Genomic DNA, 20,102 nt, shown 5'->3' on the forward strand with positions numbered 1-20,102 from the left:
TGAGCAACATGCCACTCAAAGGAAAAGCACTTAGAACCACTCTAGTTAGTCTTCTCTAATTTTATTACAGGGCATGTTGGGGACAGGGGAGGGAAGTGGCAGAGGAGTGACAGGAGGGCAGCCCGGGGCCCTCTCCCACCCTGAGCCTCGAGGCCTGGTGGGGGACAGGAACTGCAGAGGCATCAGATAAGGCCTCAGAAAGCCCAGGCCATCATTTTCCATGGGACCAGGCTGGCTCAGTGTGGAACTGGCCCTCCCAGAGCAGCGGGAGAAGGGCTTGCATGGGCTGCCCCCGCCACCTGTGCCTGACAGGATGGGGGAGACAGAGATAGCATCAGACGCCCTCTCTCCCCATAAGGGGCATGGGGGATGGGGACACTTCCTCCCAGGACACAGGGAGCCTGGCTGAGCTGGCTGGCTCATGCCCGCTCTGGTCTGGAGGTCAGAGGGGAGTGAGACACTCTGGTTTGAAAGTCCTTTCTTTCCACTTTGGGGAAAACAGGCAGGGAGAGATGCGAGGGTGCCGTGCCAAAAAACACCCCCAAATCCAGACACAGGCTTTGGAGCCACATGTGGGTTTGAATCTCGACTCTACCTGTCTGAGTGACCCTGGGCAAGTCACTTCACTTCCCTGAGACTCAAGTTTCATCAAGATGGGAACAATGAGCATCTGCCTCACAGGCTTGTCGTGAGGATTAAGTGAGAAGGTGCATGTAATATTAGCGATGATTGGATGATACAAAATTAAGAACAAGGCTGGGCACAGTTGCTCACGCCTGTAATCCCAGCACTTTGGGAGGTTGAGGCAGGTGGATCACCTGAGGTCAGGAGTTCCAGATCAGCCTGACCAACATGGTGAAACCCCATCTCTACTAAAAATACAAGAATTAGCCAGGCATGGTAGCATGCACCTGTAATGCCAGCTACTCGGGAGGCTGAGGCAAGAGAATTGCTTGAACCCGGGAGGTGGAGGTTGCAGTGAGCCAAGATCGCGCCACAGCACTCCAGCCTGGGTGACAGAGCAAGACTCTGTCTCAAAACAAAACAAAATTGAGAACAAGACTGGCTGGGGAAGGCTCAGTGGACACGCCCAAGGCAAGTGGGGTAACTCGGCAGATAGAAAGCCCAGGAGTGGCTGCGGAGATGTCTGCCTTCCTTTTTCCTCTGCCAGGTTGAGTAAGCCCCGGGTGGGGTGAGGGGGTGGGGAGAGAACTGGGGGCCGGGGAGGTGGCAACCTGACTTCAAGGCCTTAATGAAAGAGAGTGCAGGCATGCCTGTGGGCCTGCATGGAGGATGGGACAGTGCTGGGGATCATGGATCCTCTGAGGACTGTTTTTAAAAAGCTGAAGAGGAGAAGGAAGAGAGGACTACTTCTTCCCATAGGTGCAGCTGCAAAGACATCAAGCTGGACCCATCGAGGATTTCGGATTCAGCCATCATGGGGCTGCTGCCGGGGAAGCCACTGCCCCTCCTTTCTCCTCAGCACTGGGGTTATAAAAAAATACCTACAAACCATGAGAAAGTTTGTGTAAAAACACTTTTCTGCACATATAAAAAGAGAGACTGGCCGTGGTCAGTGGCTCAGAACGTGGACCAAAGTCCCAAGAGTGGCCAAGGGGAGTCCGTGGTGCCCCAGAGGTAGAAGAGCTAGCCTGGGGCACCCCTGGTTGCCGGGACAGTGGCGGCTCTGGAGAAGGCTGTGGTCTTTGGCTGGGTTGTGCTTCTGTGGATGCGAGGTCTGAGGGGCAAGAGGGGCGGCAGGAGTGCTGGCTCCCGCAGTCCTGCGGAGACCCTGTGCTAAGGTAGGCAGTGGGAGTGCCTTGGCCCTGGGCCTCAGGAAGCCCCTTAGTGAACCCCATTGCTAAAGGCAGAAACCCCTTCACAGTAAACTTCCCCAGACAGCTGGTCAGTGGCGTGGTCAGGGAAGCCGCAGAGGGTCCCATCTGATTTCCACTCTGATGGGGGGTTCTGCCCAGAGGCTCCAGAAGACTGGCTCCTGCTGAGACTGACCCCAGCTGGGGACATCAGGCACAGGACAGTCTGGGGTATGGCCAGGAACGAAGGCTCTACATAAACAGGAGAGCCGCCTTGGCAGCCTGGCCCCTCCTGGCTGGGGCTTCTTGATGTTTCCTGTGGGAAGGGCTGAAAGCAAGGAGAGGGTGGTGGCCCCGTCTTCCTAGCCTGCTCCTCCCTCCATTCTTCACCCCACAAGGGCCTAGACTGTGCGGCTGGCTGGGAAAAGTCCAGGGAGTTCACCCAGGCCCTGATCTGGGGGGGCCAAGCAGCTTCCAGAGCCAAATGGGTAGGGAGAGCCGAGTAACAGTCAGAGCTAGAGGTTCCTCTGCCCAGTCAGCCCAGGCATCCCTTGTCTACCCGCCACCATGGAGCCAAGGCTGTGGTGGCCACCCTCAGTGGATCTTGTACCCCCCAAGGCAGCCTAGGAGCGGGGTGGGAGTGGGCTGCATCTGCAGTCTGAAATGGGCTGAGGACCACTCTGGCTCTGAGGCGTGGGGGCCTGTGCGTCAGATCCCGTTCTGCTCCGCAGGCACTCTAGGGCTGGAGGAGGGGCAGGCCACGCCGGAGTCCCTCCTTCAGGAACTGCATGTAGGTGGCCGTGGACGGGTCTTCAAAGGTGGATGAGAAGCTGAAGAGATTGCTCTCGACTTCCTCGGGCTTCATGGAGGTGATGTCCAAGAAGTAGTTGGCATTGATGTGGTGGACCTGGGAGAAGGGCCGGGTGAGGCGGGTGGGGTGGAGGGGGGCCCCCAGGCTCCCTGTGCCCTCTGTTCTATGGGGAGAAGCAGGGATGCTATCAGGCCGTGACTGTGCTTGTCTGAGGTGGGTGGTGGGCTGGCAGTGCTGCCGTAAGCCCTCGCCAGCACCCGACACCATCTCATCACCCTGTGTCTGACGAGGGGAGGGGGCTCCTCCCTGCCTTGCCTACCAGGTGAAAACCCAACACCTTCCAACATCACCTCTTCCACTAGCCCTCTGCCCCCGCCCCCTGAAATGACCTCTCTCCTCTGTTCTGTGACCGCGGACTCCACCCTGAGCTCCGAGCTCCCTTCTCTCACTGCAGCCTCACACTCAATGGGCCTCTCCTTTGGCCTCTCGCTCCAGAGAGTGAGCTCCTTCAGCACAGGGCCGTGACTTTATCTTTGTGCCTGGCACAGAGTAGATGCCCAGTAGATGAACAAATGAATGAATCAGCATTCAATCAACATTCATATGAATGGGAGGCCTGGTTCTCCCAACCAGGCCCAGCCTCATCCAGTTCCCCGACACCATCTCATCACCCTGTGACTGGGACAGCAGATGCCTTCTGCCTGGTGCCCTTTACTTTGCACCAAGCCCTCACTGGACACCTCTCCTGTGCCAGCCCCTGCTCCTGAACTGCTCCCGTCCTAAGATCCTGAGGAAGCTGGCCCCCTCCTACAGCCCTGGGTCCCACACTAACCATGCCTTGGGACTTAAAGGATGAGGGGTCGCTTTGATCAGAAGAGCTGCAGATCTGAGTCTCAAGGGCAGGCCTCGGTTCAAAGCCAGCTGCACTTAATTGACTGCAACATTTGTCCAGTCTCTGAACTTTTCTGGGCCTCCTTCCTTGTTTGTAAAACGGGTATTCATGATCATCCATCTCCCAAAGCTGCTGTGAGGCCCCAGTGAGAAGACTTGCTGAGTGCTAGGTAAGGGGCCCTTAGGGAGAGGTGGGGTCTTGAATCTTGGCTCAGGGCCCACTCCTGGACTTCTCTGTCACAAGGCCTGGCTCCTCCCTCCCCTTCCATCCCAGGACTGGCTGCCATGGTCCAAGGCGAGCCTTCCCTTCCAGGCCGTATTTCTAGGGAGGCGCTGACTCTGCCTCGGGACTATGCTCACTGCTGTGCAGCCCCCGATGACCAACACCTGCATCACGATTCCTGTTTCTACATGGGGACAACGGAGGCTTAGACTGGGTAAGAGACCAGCTTGAGGCTTTGCAGCCAGGAAGTGGCAGGGCCAGACCTGAAGCCTGATGAAGCCTGCACATCCACGCCTCCTGCGGGTTGCTGCCTGGGCCCCAAGGTGCCTGGGCCCTGTGGGGTCTGGGTGGGGGTGCCTACCACGGTGCCATTGGGCAGGCAGATCATCATCTCCACGGGGAAGCTGTACTTCTCCAGGTGCAGGCCAGCCAGCTTCTGGTGGGACGGGTTCTCCTGGTTGTTCTGCGGGGACAGTTGCACACTCCTGATGCCGCGGCCCCCACCACTGTTCCGGACACTCCTGTTTCTGCCCACCTGCCTGCTCACCTGTAGCTCCTCCAGCTCCTTCACCAGAGACCAGGTGCTGATGAAGCTCTCGTTGAGCAGGGTGAGGATGGGCGAACTTTCCAGGACAGTCTCCCGGAGAGTCCGCCCTGAACCTGTTCAGGAAGAGGAAAAAGCTGGAAGACAGAAGGGTGAGGCGCCCCCACATCTTGCTGGGGTGCAGTCTTGCTTTGGGGAGACCTCACGGGCTGCAGGACAGTCTCTGCACCCAGGTGAAATAACAGATTCAAAAGAGCCTGAGGCAGAGTAGGCGCTGAATAAATGACAGTTGGAATTAACATCAATAATATACCAGCATCCTGGGCTGAGATTAGGGTTAGGGGTTCTACCTGGCCCCGGGGACTTGCAGACAGTGACAGCTTCTTAAATCCAATGAACGCTCTGTGTCCCAGGGCCTTCGCACAGGCTGTTCCTCTACCTGGAACACTCCATCCGGTCACTTGAGAAACTCCTACTCATCCTTCAAAGTCTCAGCGTAAATATCACTGTCTTCACAAAGCCTTCCCTGACCGCCAGTTATACACTCTGGTGCCACTCTGGACTGTCCCCTGTAGAACACTCACCGTGCTTGTACTGACTCATTTGGTGTCTGCCTTTGCACTGTCTCCCCCTTTGAGGGCAGGGACCCCTTCTGACTTCCTCACTGTGGGACCCCAGCACCCAGCCCACTGCTGCACTGATGGTTGACAGGGTGAGGGCGGGGCACTGTTTTGTTCATCTTTGTGCCCACTGCCAGACACTCAAAGAACGTTGCATCTAGGGGGCCTCTGGTGAATTTCCTGAATCAATTAACAGAAGCCCAGCCTCTGGCCCGATTTTCTCTTACACATATGTAACACTTTACAGTGTATGCGGCACTTTCACCTCCATGTCCACAGCTCTGAGAGGTAAGTGTGTTATCCCCTCTTACTATTAAGAAAACTGAGGCTCAGGGAGGGGAAGACACTTGGTCAAGGTTACCAAGCTGACAATGGCTGAGTTTGAACCCAGTCTGCCAGGGTCCTTTCTTCAGCATCTGGTAGCTCCCTCTGGGCTCAGCACAGAAACCCCCAAGCCCTCACCCCACGCCCCTACCATGGGCAGTCCCCGAGGCCCTCACGACTCAACAGGAGAGTCCCATTGGTCTCAGAGCCTCTGGTACCCCACAAGGTGTGGACTTTCCCACTGCTCCCCCTAGATCCAGCTGGGCCCCTCACCTCAGCAGGACTGGTCGTCCAGGGCCCCCCACAGCAGGATCGAGTGCACCAGCTTGTTCTCAGCCTTGGCTCGGTCGAAGGCCTCAGTGAACGGCAAGTAGGAGACCTGGGGCCACACCGAGACAAAGCAAAGCCATCATCAAAGCAGCGAGGGTTCCACTCAGGGGCTGTGAGTCTGTAGTGTGTGCAAGTGTGTGTGTGTGTGTGTGAATTTGTGTGTAGGCATATATATTTGTGTGTGTGTATGTTTGTGTATATGTACATTTGTATGTGTATATATGTTTGTGTATGTTTGTATATGTGTGTGTGTGTGTGTGTTTGTATGTGTGTGAAGGGGGTGCTGCTGAGCCAGGGGATGGATGTCTCCTCCAAGTTCTATTTATTATTATTTTCATTTACTTATTTTTTTTGAGATGGGAGTCTTACTCTGTTGCCCAGGCTGGAGTGCAGTGGCACAATCATAGCTCATTGCAGTCTTGAACTCCTGGGCTCAAACAGTCCTCCTGCCTCAGCCTCCCCAAAGCTTTGGTACTACAGGTGCGTGCTACCACCACCCCCAGGTAATTAAAAAAATTTTTTTGTAGATATGGGGTCTCGCTATGTTGCCCAGATTGCTCTTGAACTCCTGGCCACAAGTGATTCTCTGCCTCAGCCTCCCAAAGTTTTGGATTGTAGGCATGAGCCATTGCACCTGGCCTCTTCCTCCAAGTTCTGAATGGCAGCGGGGAGGCCCCGCTGGCACACGCTGGGCCCAACAGTGAGACAGCCTCAGTAGCAAGCCCTGCACACATGCCAGCGCCTGTGCCCAGCTGCTGCTCCACAGCTCCCAGCCTCTGCCCATGCAGCCTGACCCTGGCCTTCACCTCTGCCCAGCCTCACCTTCTTGAAAGGGTACATGGCCACCTCCAGGCGCCGGGCAGCCTCCTCCCAGCTCAGCTCCTGCTGCCACTTGATCTCCTCAAACACAAACTGCAGGGGCTCCCCTGAGGGCAGGTGGCTGTTGATCACGCTGCCATCCTCATCCAGGATCACGGAGGGCACTGAGGGGCCCGTGGCCTCCAGCTCCATCTGGGCCAGAGGTCAGTGGTGGGGGGAAGGCTCAGAGATGGGCAAGAATCCTCAGGGGCTCCCTCAGAGACCCTCCAAGATGCTCCACTCATTGCAGAGGAAGGGCGGGGCCCTGCAGCCGAGCCCACCTGGATGGGAGCCTCCTGTGCACTCACCTGGGGTATGTAGCCGATGTCCACCTCCATGTTGCTGCTTTCACTGGCTCCATAAAGCCACTCCATGTCCACATTCAGAGACCTGGGGATGGCCAGGGCAGAGTGACACCATCATCAAAGCCCATTATCTGTGTCACACTTTATCTCACATAATACCTGCAACTGTCTCCATTTTCCAGATGAGAACACTGAGGCTTCTCAAGGTGAACGCCTGCTCTCAGAGCCACTGGGATTCGGCTGCAGAGCCCTGGCCCTCTTCCCCACCAGGCTGCCCCTTCCTAAGGCACTGGAGCCACTTCACCGTCTGCCGGCCCTGCCCCTCACAATTCACAAAGGGCCTGCACAGCCATGGCCCATGTACTCTCCAGGACCCTTCAAGGCAGAGAGACGGCCAGTGCCTCACGGCGGGTTACAGGGTGGGGCAGGAATGAAAATGAGCACTGTGGTCCCTGCACAGGCCTCTGGTGGGCAGCAGGAAATCCGAGTCGAGCAGTGCAATCTGCAGATCCGCCGCACGGGGGAGCCCCAGCACTGACAAACCACCACCTCCGCAGCAGGTGGCACAGAGGGCAGAGCTAGGTACCCCCGGGGGTCAGCAGTCCCTGATGCCTGGTCCTCAGACATGAGCCCAGGAAAAGCTGTTCCTGGAGCTGGTCACTGCCTCTCTCCTTCTGTCCCATACAGTCCAGGCCCCCTCCTCAACAACCCCGGGATGGAGGCAGGTGTGCTCAGCCCTAGGTGAGCGGATGGAGGGCTTGTGCCCTCCTCTTCCTTTTCCCTTTGACCGGGAAGCCCCTGCCCTGCCCACTATGGGGAGGGAGGGAAGCCACCCCCACTCCTAGGGGCAATTTTCTCTTCCCATGTTATCCCAACCATCCTCTTACGCCTGCCCTGTGGGTGAAATAGGCCAGGAGTCAGTCTCCCATCTGGCAGATGAGGAAACAGGCCTACAGAGGGCCAGGGCCTTGCCCACAGCCACACGGCCAATGGGTTCCACAGCTGAGACTTCACTGCAGACCTCGTGGCTCCCAGCCAGGTTTTATCCTTGTAGAGCGGTCACTCAGGCCCACTAAGTGGCCACTTGCTATCAGTTAGGAATCTGGACAAACTTGAAGCCAGGGCCTCCTGGGTCCTCTACTCTGCTGACAGGTGGCCAGCCCTGAGGAGGTGAGGCAGGCAGGTGGCTGGTGCAGCACCATCCCGGAAGCCCCTTTGGGGCTCTGCAGCAGTGGAGGGCCTGCCCTCGGCCTTTGGATGTGCTGTTCCTCTGCCTAGCAAAACCCTCAGAGCCCTGATCTCTGCTGAGATGACCTTTTTCTTCTGGGAAGCCTTCCTAGACCCCACAGCTGGGTCCCTGCCTAGCTGCTGGCCTTCCCCTTGGTGGCACGCACAGGCTGCGGTTACAGCTCTGCCTGGGGCCTGTCAGCAGTGTGAGGGCGGGAGGCCCAGCTTCAGGAAGGGTCTGCGGGCTGCCGCACTGGGTCCCAGGCACAGAGGTGGAGGGCCAGGCCACAGGTGCCTGGGAAGAGCTGGTGGGTGATCAGCTCATCCTCTTGCCTGCCTCTTGCCGCCTCCTGCCACGTCAGCCCCACAAGATGGGCTCTGGGGAGCAAAGGAAGGGGCAGAGACAGAAGAGGCCCCTAGGCTCCTGGAGCTGGGGAGCAGGACAAGCTGTAGGAGGTAGCCAAGGCTGGGCCAGGGTCAAGCTCCCACCTGTGGTTGGGCACGAAGAGCCGGAAGTCGCGGATGTGGGTGGCGTCTTTGGAGAGGATGATGTGGCCGGTGAACTGACCAGGGGAGAACCAAAAGGGGAAGTCGGGCGGCTCACTGAGCTGGAACTCGGCATGGATCCTGTGGGGAAGGGGATCTGCTGTACCAGAGCTGCCCACCTTCTCCCCAGGAGCCCGGGAAGCCTGGCCAGAATCATCAGGGAGAGGAGGCTGAGTGTGGGGGTGGAGGTGGATGGGCCAGGGGGCAGCAGCGAGGCCCTCCAAATGCTGCTCATCCTTCGAGGCCCGGGTCACATGCCCCTCCTCCGGAAGCCCTGCCTAGACCCCCTCCCCCAGCCCCCACAGCTTCTGGAGGGCAGGTGTGACTGGGCGTCCTTCCCGCTTCTGTGTGGATGGTACAACCATGGCTACCAGCCCCGTGCCAAGCAAGTTCCACAGCTTTTCTTTCTGAACCCTCACTTGCCTTACGAGGAAGTCATCAGCACCCCGATCCACCAGTGAGAAAACTGAGGCTCAGAGAGCCAAAGCTGCTTGCCCGAGACGGCAGGGGGAGGAGAGATGGAGTTGGGGGGCTCAAGCCGGGCCCTCCCCTCTGGGCGCTGTACCATCCATGCCTCCCCGGAGCTCCAGGCCGGCCCGTGTGGCCCACTCACCGGAACATCACAGTGTAGTAGAAGTCGCTGATGGCAGTCAGGCAGGCCACGGCCCCCTGAGGGGCGAAGCGGGTCTTCACAAAGGGCCGAGGGTGGAACATGCTCAGGAGCCGGTGGATGATGACCTGGGGGCGGCGGGAGGCATGTACTGGCTTGCTGGGTCCCACTGGGCCTGGATCCGCTGGGGTGAGAGTCAGCCCAGACCCGAAGGCACAGGGGCCCCACGGGGAGGGGGCAGGTCCAGAGGGAGGCAGGAGAGCAGGTGGGGCAGGCCTGGCACTGGGGTCCAGGCGCAGACAGAGGGGTGGCCGCTCCTAGCCTGGGGCGGAGGGGCCCCAGGTCGCACCCCAGCTGTCCTCACCTCCTTGCCCTTGGGCGGTGGCGGATAGAAGCGGTTGTTGGACAGGTAGCCAGTGAACACGCTCAGCTCACTGGGGATGATCCACCAGGGCTCGCCCAGCTCCTGGCCTGGCGGGGGAAGGAAGGGCTGGAAGTGGCGGGCGGCAAACACTGCACTTGGTGAGGCCGCGGCTGTCCAGTTTCGGAGGCCAGACAGGGCGAGGTGGGAGACCTGGGGCGGGGGAAAGCAAAGCTCCAGGAATCTGAGAACATGACTCCGGGGCCTCCTGTACCATGTGGGTGGAGGTCTCCCTCAAGCCCCGAGCCAGCCCACACCAAGGGAGCAGATGGACCCCAGGGAGGTTCCTGCCCTGGTCACGGCCACAAGCTTAGCAATAACCCGCCAGAGAGAGGCCCCTCTCCCTGCTGCAGTGCCTCTGCAGCCCACCCAGGCACAGCCCAGGCCACAGCAGCTCGCTCGAGGAGGGCAGGGTTGGAATGTGGGTGGTGGGGCTCTGTGCCTCACATAGTCCCACCTCCATCCTATGCATAAGCCCGTGGGCCAGCCTTGGGTGCCACCACCTGCCTGGCTTCCCTGGCCCTCCAGCAGCCCTGCTCTCCCTCCCCAGTCTCCTCTCCAAGTCTCCTCCCAGGGACTAATGTCCCACTGGCCAGCTCAGGGTTTGGGTTTGGAGCTAAGTCCGATGAGGGCGGTGGCCAGTCATGTTGGAGGTGAAATCTCTAGGGTCAAGAGCAGGATGAGAACACAGGGAAGGGGAAGGAAGGCCACCCCCAGAAGGGCCCTGCCTTAAGTACAGCCTGCCCCACCCTGGGCAAAAGGCCTTCCCTAAGCCCAAGTCCTCATCAGTGACCTGCCTCGCCTCTGTCTGACAAGCTGATGGCTCGGAGAGGACGCTCAGAGACCACAGAGCTGTCTACACGTCGGTCAGCATTTGGAGAACAGCAGATTCCCTCTCCTGTCGCCACCTCCCTGGCAGCAGGAGCTCAGGCTTGGTGGGAGGTGGGAGGAAAGCAGTGCAGGGAGCTCCCACGGAGAGAGATTTAACAGGCGGTTCTCAAGGCAGAGCTGGCTGTGCGGGGCCAGGCCAAGCCTGCCTTCCTGGGTCCTGCTTGTAGGCTTGCCACCCCCTGCAGGGGACCTGCCAGCGATGGGTGCTGGGCTTGGTGGGGCTCTGCTCGGGGGCCGGGGCCAGGGCTAGGGGTGCTGCTCCTGCCTCACCCCAGTTCTTGCTGTCTGTGGGGACTGATCTGCTCAGACCAGCCCATCACTGCCAAACCCATGGAGATGGGTTCCCCACCTCCTTTTGTGGAAGGTCAGACCGGTTTTGACTACTTCCTGGACTTCTGCCTATCTGCTGCACTGTCTCCTTGGCTGAGAAGAACACGTTTATTCCTTTGTTCATTCCACAAAATGTTTTATGCACCTACTGTATAGGAAGTTTCTATCAGGGTACACTGTGCACCCTGTCTTCTTGGAGCTTATAGTGGGAAATGGCAAGTAAACAGGAACCAAAATGGGCAATGCCCTTCCCTGTGAGCTCCTCCTTGGAATTTCTGTCCCTCCCTGAACCTGCAGCGATGAGGTTAAGAAAGGGGCTCCCAGCCGGGCCTCTATCCCTATAATCCCTGTACGCCTGTAATTTGGGAGGCCGAGGCAGGTGGATCACGAGGTCAGGAGATCGAAACCATCCTGGTCAACATGGTGAAACCCCGTCTTTACTAAAAATACAAAGAAATTAGCCAGGTGTGGTGGCGGGCGCCTGTAGTCCCAGCTACTAGGAGGCTGAAGCAGGAGAATAGCGTGAACCCGGGAGGCGGAGCTTGCAGTGAGCAGAGATCGCGCCACTGCACTCCAGCCTGGGCGATTGAGCAAGACTCCGTCTCAAAAAAAAAAAAAAAAAAAAAGAAAGGGGCTCCCCAGCACTGCTTCCCTGGGCTGGGCCAGGTGGCAATTCTGCCACAGGTGCCAGCCTCAAGGTCATTCCCAAGTTTCTTTTGCCATGTGGCTGCCAGGCTCTAGAGTTGGGCACTGCCAAGGGGCTGCTGCTGGGCGGCAGACATCCAACATCCCCTGGGGACCTCAACTTCAACATGTGCAGACTGACCTCATTCTCTACCCCCCACTCCCTCCCCACCTACAGTCCCCAAGCAGCCCACCATGCCCCTGGTCACCAGCCAGAAGCCTGAGTCATCCAACTCCTGCCCACCCACTGTCCATGAGGAGCCGCTCCCTGCCCTTCCTTCCCCAGCATCCTCCAGGCTGCCCTCACTCTCCATCTCCTCTCCGTCTCCCCTCCAGAACTGGTCTTCTTGCCTCCCATTTCTCCCCATTGTACACATGCCCCGTCCCCGGCCTGGAACGCCCATGTCTGATGAGGAGACTGTGTCTTATTTAAAATCTGTGCGGTGTTCAGCTGCCACAGAATGAAGGCCAAAGGCAGGCAACAAAGCCCTTGGTGGGGTCTGGCACCTTCTCTCCTGGCCCCACTGATTGGGATGCCCCGTGTGGGTCCTGCATGCCCCCTGGGCCCAGATACACCCGCCGCCTGGCCTCGGTGACCAGCCTGGCACTCCTGCCTTCAGGCCTCTGTTGGTGCTGAAGTGGCATTGGCTGAGATGAAAAGGCTGGGTCGGGCTGTGTGGGCTGGGCACAGAGAGGCAGTGTTCCTGGCAGAGGGAACCACATGTGAGACGGATCCCAGTTGGAAGAAAGCCTGGGGATTTGGAAGGAAGGAAGTCTGGTGTGATTGGAACAGAGGAAGCCCACAGGGGGAGGAGAGAGTGGGAGAGAGTGCAAAAGGGCAGGCAGGGGCTGAGGCAGCTTCATCCTGCAATGCGCTCAGGACCCTGTCCAAAGGGCCTTGGGTTGGGGAGGGGCTGGCAAGGAGAGCATCTGTCCACCTCCTACCTCCACCTTCTCAGGTGCCCTCCCCACCCCACAGCCCTCTGCTGGGGACCAAACCTCAGGTCTAGATCATCAGAGTTCAACAGAGTACCTATCAGGAGCCAGGCATCATGCTATGCGCTGTGGGGAAGAGATGGATGTGCGGGAAGTAATCATCATAGTATGTGGGGCGGCTGCACTAACAGGGTCTCTACCGCACTGCTGCTTCCTCCGAGACCCCCGCAACCTGTGCTCAGTCACCCTGCTGAGCCCTCCTCATCCTGCAGTCTACCAGATGTCACTTCCTCTAGGAAGCCATCCCAGATTCCCCAGTCTGGGGCAGAAGCTAATGCTTCTCTCTCCTGCTCCCCCAGCAGGCTGTATGCCTGGACAGCAGGGACAACATCACTGCCACATGGACCTCCAGGGCCTGGCATGGGGCCTGGCTCCAGTGGGCACACAGAGGGCAGAGGAAAGATGGATGAATGGAGCAGAAACTCATCCTCAGGATGCACACAGATGACCCCGCTGCCTGTGGTCCCCAACTCACCCCTAGGAAGCCATCTTTGCTCTTGGTCATGGTCTCCGGGAGCAGAGGCTGGAATCGGGCTTCTATGGTGAGCGTCTCCTCACTAGGGTCAGGGGGCAACTCTTCCTCCTCGTAGCTGGCCGCGGGAGTTGACCCTATGAGACACAGACATCGGAGGGGCACTGCCCTTACGCTATAGGGCTCACCTCTCCCTCATCATCCACACCAGCTGGTGATTAACGGAGCCAGGCAGGGGGTGGGGGTAACTGGGGTGTTAACAGTTAACAATCACCAAAGTAACAACCAGTGTATCGCATTTTAGTTTCAGGATAGCCCAGGGAGGCAGATAATAACATTACCAACTCCATTTGACAAATGAGAAAGTGAAGGTTCAGAGAGGTAAAGTCACTTCCCCAGGTCACATAGCTAGATGGTGGGGGAATCGGGATTGAAACCCAGGCCTGTTTTACTAGAAACCCATGACCAACCACGACCCTTTTCTAGGTCTTCTGGGACTGAGAGGAACTCAGTCAAGGGAACCGGAGTAATGAATGAAGCAAGACACAGAAACAGGCTCCTTGGTGTCACAGGGAGAGCACTGGTTTGGGAGTGAGGAGACCCACTTTCCCCTGCTTTTTTTTTGGGGGGGGGGCATTGCCCCAGCTGTAGGAGGGGCTGGACTGGCAGTGGCTGGATTTGATTTCTTGGATCTTTTCCTGCTCAGAGATCGGGCAAGTCTATAACCTTCCCAGTATAGAAGGATTCATTTTGAAGGACTAAGGGAGAAATGACGCCTATTTCAGAAGGGGTGAGTAATATAGTCACCAGTAACAAAGTGTAGCCAGCAGAGGGCGGGGGTGGGTCTTGCCCTGTCTGCCCTCTCAAGGCAGGGTAGTGGTACAGAGATGATGCCTAGCATTTGCTGACTGACTGGCTAGCAGGCTGAATGATGCATTAAAGCAGTTCTCAACCAGAAGTCCTCAAAATCACCCAGGATGCCTTTAAACTACAGATGCTCACAACCCACCTCAGACCTACTGAATCAGAATCTGCAGGGGTGAGTCTGGAATCTGCCCTTTTAATGAGCACTCCCCGCTGCTCCTGATGCAAATCCCTATTCTGAAGAATCACTTATTTCTGTATTTGTAAGTCAATGCAGTAAAACTTTCCAAAACGCAATCTAGAAACCCAAGAAGAAGGGAGCAACAGGAATATGCAGGGTTATTAGTCGGCCTTGCTTATTCAATTATTTTACTGATATCACAGATAAATATTAATAACAATGATTCCCAAGGCAGCTCATGCCTGTAATCCCAGCACTTTGGGAAGCCAAAGCAGGCAGATCACCTGAGGTTAGGAGTTTGAGACCAGCTTGGCCAACATGATGAAACCCCGTCTCTACTAAAAATGCCAAAATTAGCTGGGCATGGTGGTGCACACCTATAATCCTAGCCCAGCTACTCTGGAGGCTGAGACAGGAGAATTGCTTGAACCTGGGAGGCAGAGGTTGCAGTGAGCCGAGCACTCCAGCCTGGGTGACAGAGCAAGACTCCATCTTAAAAAAATAATAATAATAATAATGATTCCCCCACCACCTAGCTGTATGATCTGGGGAAGGGACTTCACCTCTCTGAGCCTTTACTTTCTCATTTGTCAAATGGAGTTGGTAATAATGTTATTAATAATAATAATAATACTCAGCATTTTACAGCCCTTTGGCTTTTTAATAAAAAGTTTTATTTCCTGACTTATGAGTAACATTTGCCCATTATAGGCAATTTGTAAAAATTTTAAGGGATAAGGCAGAAAATTAAACACACTCATAACTCTACTAAATAGAAGTAGTTGGCTCTATTTCCTGCTTGGATTTCATTCCCCCCCGCCTTTGATTTCTCAAAATTTGGTCCATTTTTGCATTCACAGCCTAGAGGTAATGGGGGAATTCTTTCACCCTGATGGAGAAAAAGATTTCTGTGCAAAAAATTAAAAGTGCACCTCAAGCTTTGCTAACATGTCATTATGAGAGAACTCTCACTCTGGCCACAAAAAAGGACAAAGAGGTGGCTGTGCAAATGCTCTGAAGTGTATGCAAAATAAGAAGTACAGGCAAGGCCACAAGGGGACGACCTGTTTATCTGCCCATCTGCTTTCATGACAGAACTGCCTGCCACCGAGAGACACTGATACACATCCACTCCAGCTCATTAGCATTTTTCATCCAACCTTCCTCCTCTAGCAGCGATCACAGGTCACCGGGCCAGCACGGAGCCAACCTACACAATACACCCCTGAAAAACAGCAGGCTCGTGACAGTGCTTTGAAGCTTATGCACCCAAAACAGCCAGCATGTCTCTCTTGCCTTTCCCATCGAGGACTGACTGACACCAGGCAATCTGGCTAATAAGTAGGTGCCCAAGATCCTAAGTTCAAGAAATGTCACAAGAAGTTGGAAGAAAATGGGCACAGAGGTTGGGGTGGTGGTGGGGCAGCGAGAGAAGCATTTTATAATTCATTAGAATGTTTCAGCCCCTCATCTTTAACCAAATAAATAAATAAATAATCACTGACTGAACTAGGCAAAAATGATAGCAAGAATGGAATAGGAGGCCGGGCACAGTGGCTCACGCCTGTAATCCCAGCACTTTGGGAGGCTGAGGCGGGCAGATCACTCGAGGTCAGGAGTTCGAGACTAGCCTGGCTAACATGGCAAAACCCCGTCTCTACTAAAAATACAAAATCAGCCCGGCGTGGTGGTAAGTGCCTGTAATCCCAGCTCCTGGGGAGGCTGAGGCAGGGGAATTGCTTGAACCAGGGAGGCAGAAGTTGCAGTGAGCTGATTGCGCCACTGCACTCCAGTCTGGGTGACAGAGCAAGACTCCATCTCAACAACAACAACAACAACAAAGAATGGAATAGGAATCTGAAAGCACCTAAGCAAAGTTTCAGATTTAGTAATAATAGTTATAGCTCCTGGCTGGGCGCAGTGGTTCACACCTGTAATTCCAGCACTTTGGGAGGCCAAGGTAAGAGGATCGTTTGAGCCCAGGAGTTTGAGACCAGCCTAGGCAACGTAGTGAGACTGCATCTCTACAAAAATAGAAAAATCAGCTGGGCGTGGTAGCACATGCCTGTGGTCCCAGTTACTCAGGGGGCTGAGGCAGGAGGATCAATTGAGCCAGGGAAGTTGAGGCTGCAGTGAGCTGTGATTGCACCACTGCACTCCAGTCTGGGTGACAGAACAAGACCCTGTCTCAAAAAAAAAGTTATAGCTGCTGTCTATTGGAAATCTACTGCATATTCGTCACTGTGCATTTCTTTTCTCTACTGAAACCTGTGAGCTGGTGCAGGACCCTGGAGCCAGATGGCCCCAGTTCTAGCCCTGGCTCCGCACCTTTCTAGCTTGGGAAACTGGGGAGCATGCCTGTGCCTTAGTCTCTTAGACTATTAAACATGGGGATCATGACAGTGTCCATCTCCCAGGGCTACTGTGAGGTTTAAAGAGAGAACCCACATGAAGTACTTAAATGCCTGGCACAGAGGAGGTGGCCAAGGAATGGTTTTTTTGTTTTTTTGGTTTTGCTTTGTTTGTTTGTTTTGAGACAGGGTCTCACTGTGTCGCCCAGGCTGGAGTGCAATGGTGTGACGTCAACTCACTGCAACCTCTCCCTCATGGCCTCAAGTGATCCTCCCACCTCAGCCTCCCAAGTAGCTGGGACTACAGGCGCACACCACCACACCCGGCTAATTTTTGTATTTTTGTAGGGATGGGGTTTTGCCATGTTGACCAGGCTGGTCTTGAACTCCTGGGCTCAAGCGATCCTTCCATCTCCCAAAGTGTTGGGATTACAGGCGTGAGCTACCTCGCAGACCAAAGAATGTTAACTGGATTATTGCTTACAAGTCTGAGAAAAACAGGCTCAGGGGTTGCTGGAGCAGCTCGCCCAAGCTACCAGCTACAAAGTGTCAGAGCTGGGAGGAGTCCAGGGCCTCTGAGATCCCACGAGCTTCCCTCCACTCCAGACAGCCACTCCTGCTCAGTGAAGACACCGTGGCCAAGGCGCCCTCCTCCCCAGCCGCCAGCCTCTCCTGGTACCTGTTAGCTTCTCAGCAATGGGTTTGAACTCCTCAGGGCTGATGTACATATCCCCGTCAGTGTCCAAGGAGGAAAAGAGAAAAAGGCCATCTGTCCCCAGGGTCTTCAGTGCCAGTTCCTGCTTGGGAGGAGAGACTGGGCTGGGCACCATTTGGCGGCCTGGTCTCCTGGTCCCCAACAGGCAGTTGCTTCCGGTTGGAGCCCCTTCTCCCACCATCTTCCTGAGTTCTCCCAGTGCCTCCCGGTCCATCTGTGCAAATGTTGCCTCTGAACTGCCCCAGAGCCTCCAGTCTCTCCTGGTCCCTGCTCATCCACTGTCTGGTCCGACTGCCCCCTCCCAGTTTGTCCCCACCTCGCCTTCGGCCTGGCCCTGGCTGCTTGGCCCTGTTCCTCCTGCACCTTCTGTCCTCTCCTGTGTCCCCTCCTCACTGTCCCAGGGCTCCCCAGTGCCCCTTTAAGACTCTGCGGGAACCAGCTTCACTGTGTCCAGGTCACCCCTCTGGATAGAGACCCCTCCAGTCTGTCCCAACCTCACACTGGCCTCCGTTCGCCTTCCCCCCATCAGCCCGGCCCCAGGCACTCCCCACCCGCCTCCCGTGTCCCCTCCTTCCCGTGCTCCCTCCCGCCCGGTCCCCCTCCGCCGCCCGCCTCCCCCGACTCGTCCCTGCCCATGTCCCCCCTGCTGCCGAGGCTTGGTCCTTCAGTCCCCGCTCCCGCGCTCCCGCCCCGGCCAGCTCGGGCCCGGACCTGCTGCGCGGCCGCCTGGGCCTCGGCGTGGCGGGCGCAGACCCGGACGGCGGCGGCAGCGGCGGCGGCCAGCAGGGCTCCGAGCAGCGCCAGTGAGCGGGCGCGGCGGCGCGGTGGTGCGGGAGGCTGCGCGGCGGGGCCGGGGCTGGGCGGCCCGCGTTGGCCCGGCCGGGCCCGGCCCATGGCTGCGGCTGGCGGCGGCTGCCGGCGGCCCCGGACGCGAAGGAGCGGGGCGGGGCCGGGGGCGGGGCCGGGGGCGGGGCGGGGCGGCCGGGGCGGGGCGGCCGCAGGGGCCGGGCCGGGGTCGCTGGGTCCCGGCTTCGCTGGCCGGCCAGCGCCCCGGACGGGGTCAGCTACACCGGAGCGCCAAGAGGGGCTGATCGCGTCTATGCGGTCGGGTCCGTAGTCCCGGCCACCCCAGCCTCCCCAGGCTGCTTCCTGCCTCTCCGCGCCCATTCCCGTGCTTCCGTTCCCAAAGCTAAGCCAGGCCTCTGCGGCCCACTTGCCTGGCCCAGCCCAGAGAGCGATTCCAGACTGGGGACTGGGACAAAGAAGGGGCTGGGGCCAGAGGCTGGGGAGAAGCCACACACCTTGTGCTCTCCTGGAGAAGGGGCGTCGGGGGCCACTGAGGCCTCGTGTCCTCCTCTGCTGGCAGCCGTGCACAAGGCCAGAGACTGCTGAGGGGCATCCGTCCATCCTTATACCACCAGTTTTCTAAAAGTTACTCTGTCATATCTAGAGCAAGACAAATTAAAAAGAAAGCCCAGCCCCTGTTCCCCTCATGTGCAGTTGGGGGGCCACCTCCGCAGATGCATGGGTTATGGGGATTGGCCTTGTTCCAGGCGCAGCAGGTGCAGCTCTGAACCTGCATTTCCCTGGGCCCAAATTTCCTCATCTCCACCAAGGAGTTAAAAGAGCCCCCCAACCCCCACCCTATGGGCTCTGGTCTGGTGAGGAGAAGGCGAGGCTCCAGCTCCTCAGCAGCTGGAGCTACCAGAGGCCCTGGCTTTTCTGGAGAACAGCACGTGGCGTGCTTGGAGGAGGGCCTTGGAAATAGAGGTGGGTGGAGTGGAGGACATATTTTCATGCCTGTCAATGCCCAGGAGGCTTGGTTCCTTGGGGCTCTCTTCCATTCTTTCAAAGCCCCCAGTTGCCATGGGGTGGCTCTAGATGGCTCTACCTGCATTTTCTCAGGCGAGGGTGGCAGCTGCAGAAGCCTCTAGGCAGGAACTCTGAGCCCAGAGGCGAGCAGTGCTTGCCCTTGCAGAGCCCCACCAACCCCCCAGCGCAGGGGCACCTGTCAGGCCTGAGGGATCCAAAGGATGCTGAGCTCTGCCCATGTGCTGGACTTCGGGTGGGGTGATTTACACATTCTCTCACTCTGTTCTTAAGCCACCTTGTGAGCTAGAGACTGCTTGTCTGGTTTTCAAATGAAGAAGCCTGACCTCTGGCACCCAGGTCTACCTGGGTCCAAATCTCCTGCCATCCTGCCTCCCAGGCTTCCCAGGGGATGGCCCAGTCGACTGAGTTGGGGGTGAGGTCCTGCCTCCACTGCCCAGCCTGTTCTTCTTTGGTAGCCAGCCATGGCAGCGCCAGGTGAGGCCTTCCCAGTGCCCATGCAGGGCGTGGCACATCGTGGGCACTCCTCAGTGTCTGTCGGATGAATGACTCCCAGGGACCTTCCAGAGTTGTGGGCCCGACCCAACCCTTGCCCTGTGCTCTGGCCCCAGTGTCCTTAGAGGGACCCACTGAGGGCCTGACATCTGGTGTTGGCTTCTGACGGCTTCCAACTGTGCCACTTTCAACTCATTATTGCTACTGTTTGGGGACACCCTGCGTATGATAGATGCTACTAGAAAACCAAATTCCGTTCTGTTGGAAGCAAAACTAGTAGAGCACAAAGCGGGTTAGGAGGGGAAGATTGATGAGCTAAGGCTTCTGGAAAATAAACAAAGGAAGTTTTCTTTCCCAGATAACTTTTATTTATTACACTTGCTTTTTCTTAAAGATACAGATACCCCACTGGTCTCTGCTGCCCAGTGCTGAAGAAATGGGCTTCTGGGGCTTGCAGGACTTGGGGGATGATTCTAGAAGCCCGGGAAGGCACACAGTGTGGGTGGGTTTATGACAATCAGGTCAGATCAGTGTGCCTCTGGGAAAAGGATCAATCTTGGGGCCAGCTCTGGGAGATGTCAGCTCTGGGAGATGTCAGCTCTGGGACTGGCAGTGGAGCAGGGCTGGTTTCCCACTGGAGGGCGCCCTTCCCAGAAGGGCTTGTCCCAAACCAAGATCCCGGGTAGGGCAAGGCCAGGAGAGATAGGGCCTAGTGAGCGGTTCTGGCTGGGGCAGCCCTGCAGGATCTCTTTGGCACCTTGCTGTTGCC

The 20,102-nt window shown here is 57.1% G+C and overlaps 1 protein-coding gene across 2 annotated transcripts; it reads right to left on the reverse strand.

The window, feature by feature from the left end:
- Window positions 1-45: 45 nt before the first annotated feature.
- On the reverse strand, window positions 46-17,943 carry SELENON (selenoprotein N). Of its 2 annotated transcripts, XM_054499775.2 has the most exons (13): window positions 17,720-17,943; window positions 16,973-17,090; window positions 16,024-16,125; window positions 12,901-13,034; window positions 9,468-9,677; window positions 9,107-9,231; window positions 8,437-8,574; window positions 6,724-6,805; window positions 6,380-6,568; window positions 5,501-5,606; window positions 4,287-4,399; window positions 4,101-4,202; window positions 46-2,721 (listed from the first exon to the last, which is right to left on the reverse strand). In XM_054499775.2, exons 1-13 carry the CDS (start codon window positions 17,900-17,902, stop codon window positions 2,551-2,553), a joined length of 1,773 nt encoding a protein of 590 aa, XP_054355750.1. In that variant the 5' UTR covers window positions 17,903-17,943; the 3' UTR covers window positions 46-2,550. The 2 variants fall into 2 exon arrangements, with proteins under 2 accessions (XP_054355750.1, XP_054355739.1); XM_054499764.2 differs by lacking the exon at window positions 16,024-16,125.
- Window positions 17,944-20,102: the final 2,159 nt, after the last annotated feature.

The sequence above is a fragment of the Pongo pygmaeus genome, chromosome 1, assembly GCF_028885625.2.
Source record: "Pongo pygmaeus isolate AG05252 chromosome 1, NHGRI_mPonPyg2-v2.0_pri, whole genome shotgun sequence".
NCBI lineage: Eukaryota > Metazoa > Chordata > Mammalia > Primates > Hominidae > Pongo > Pongo pygmaeus.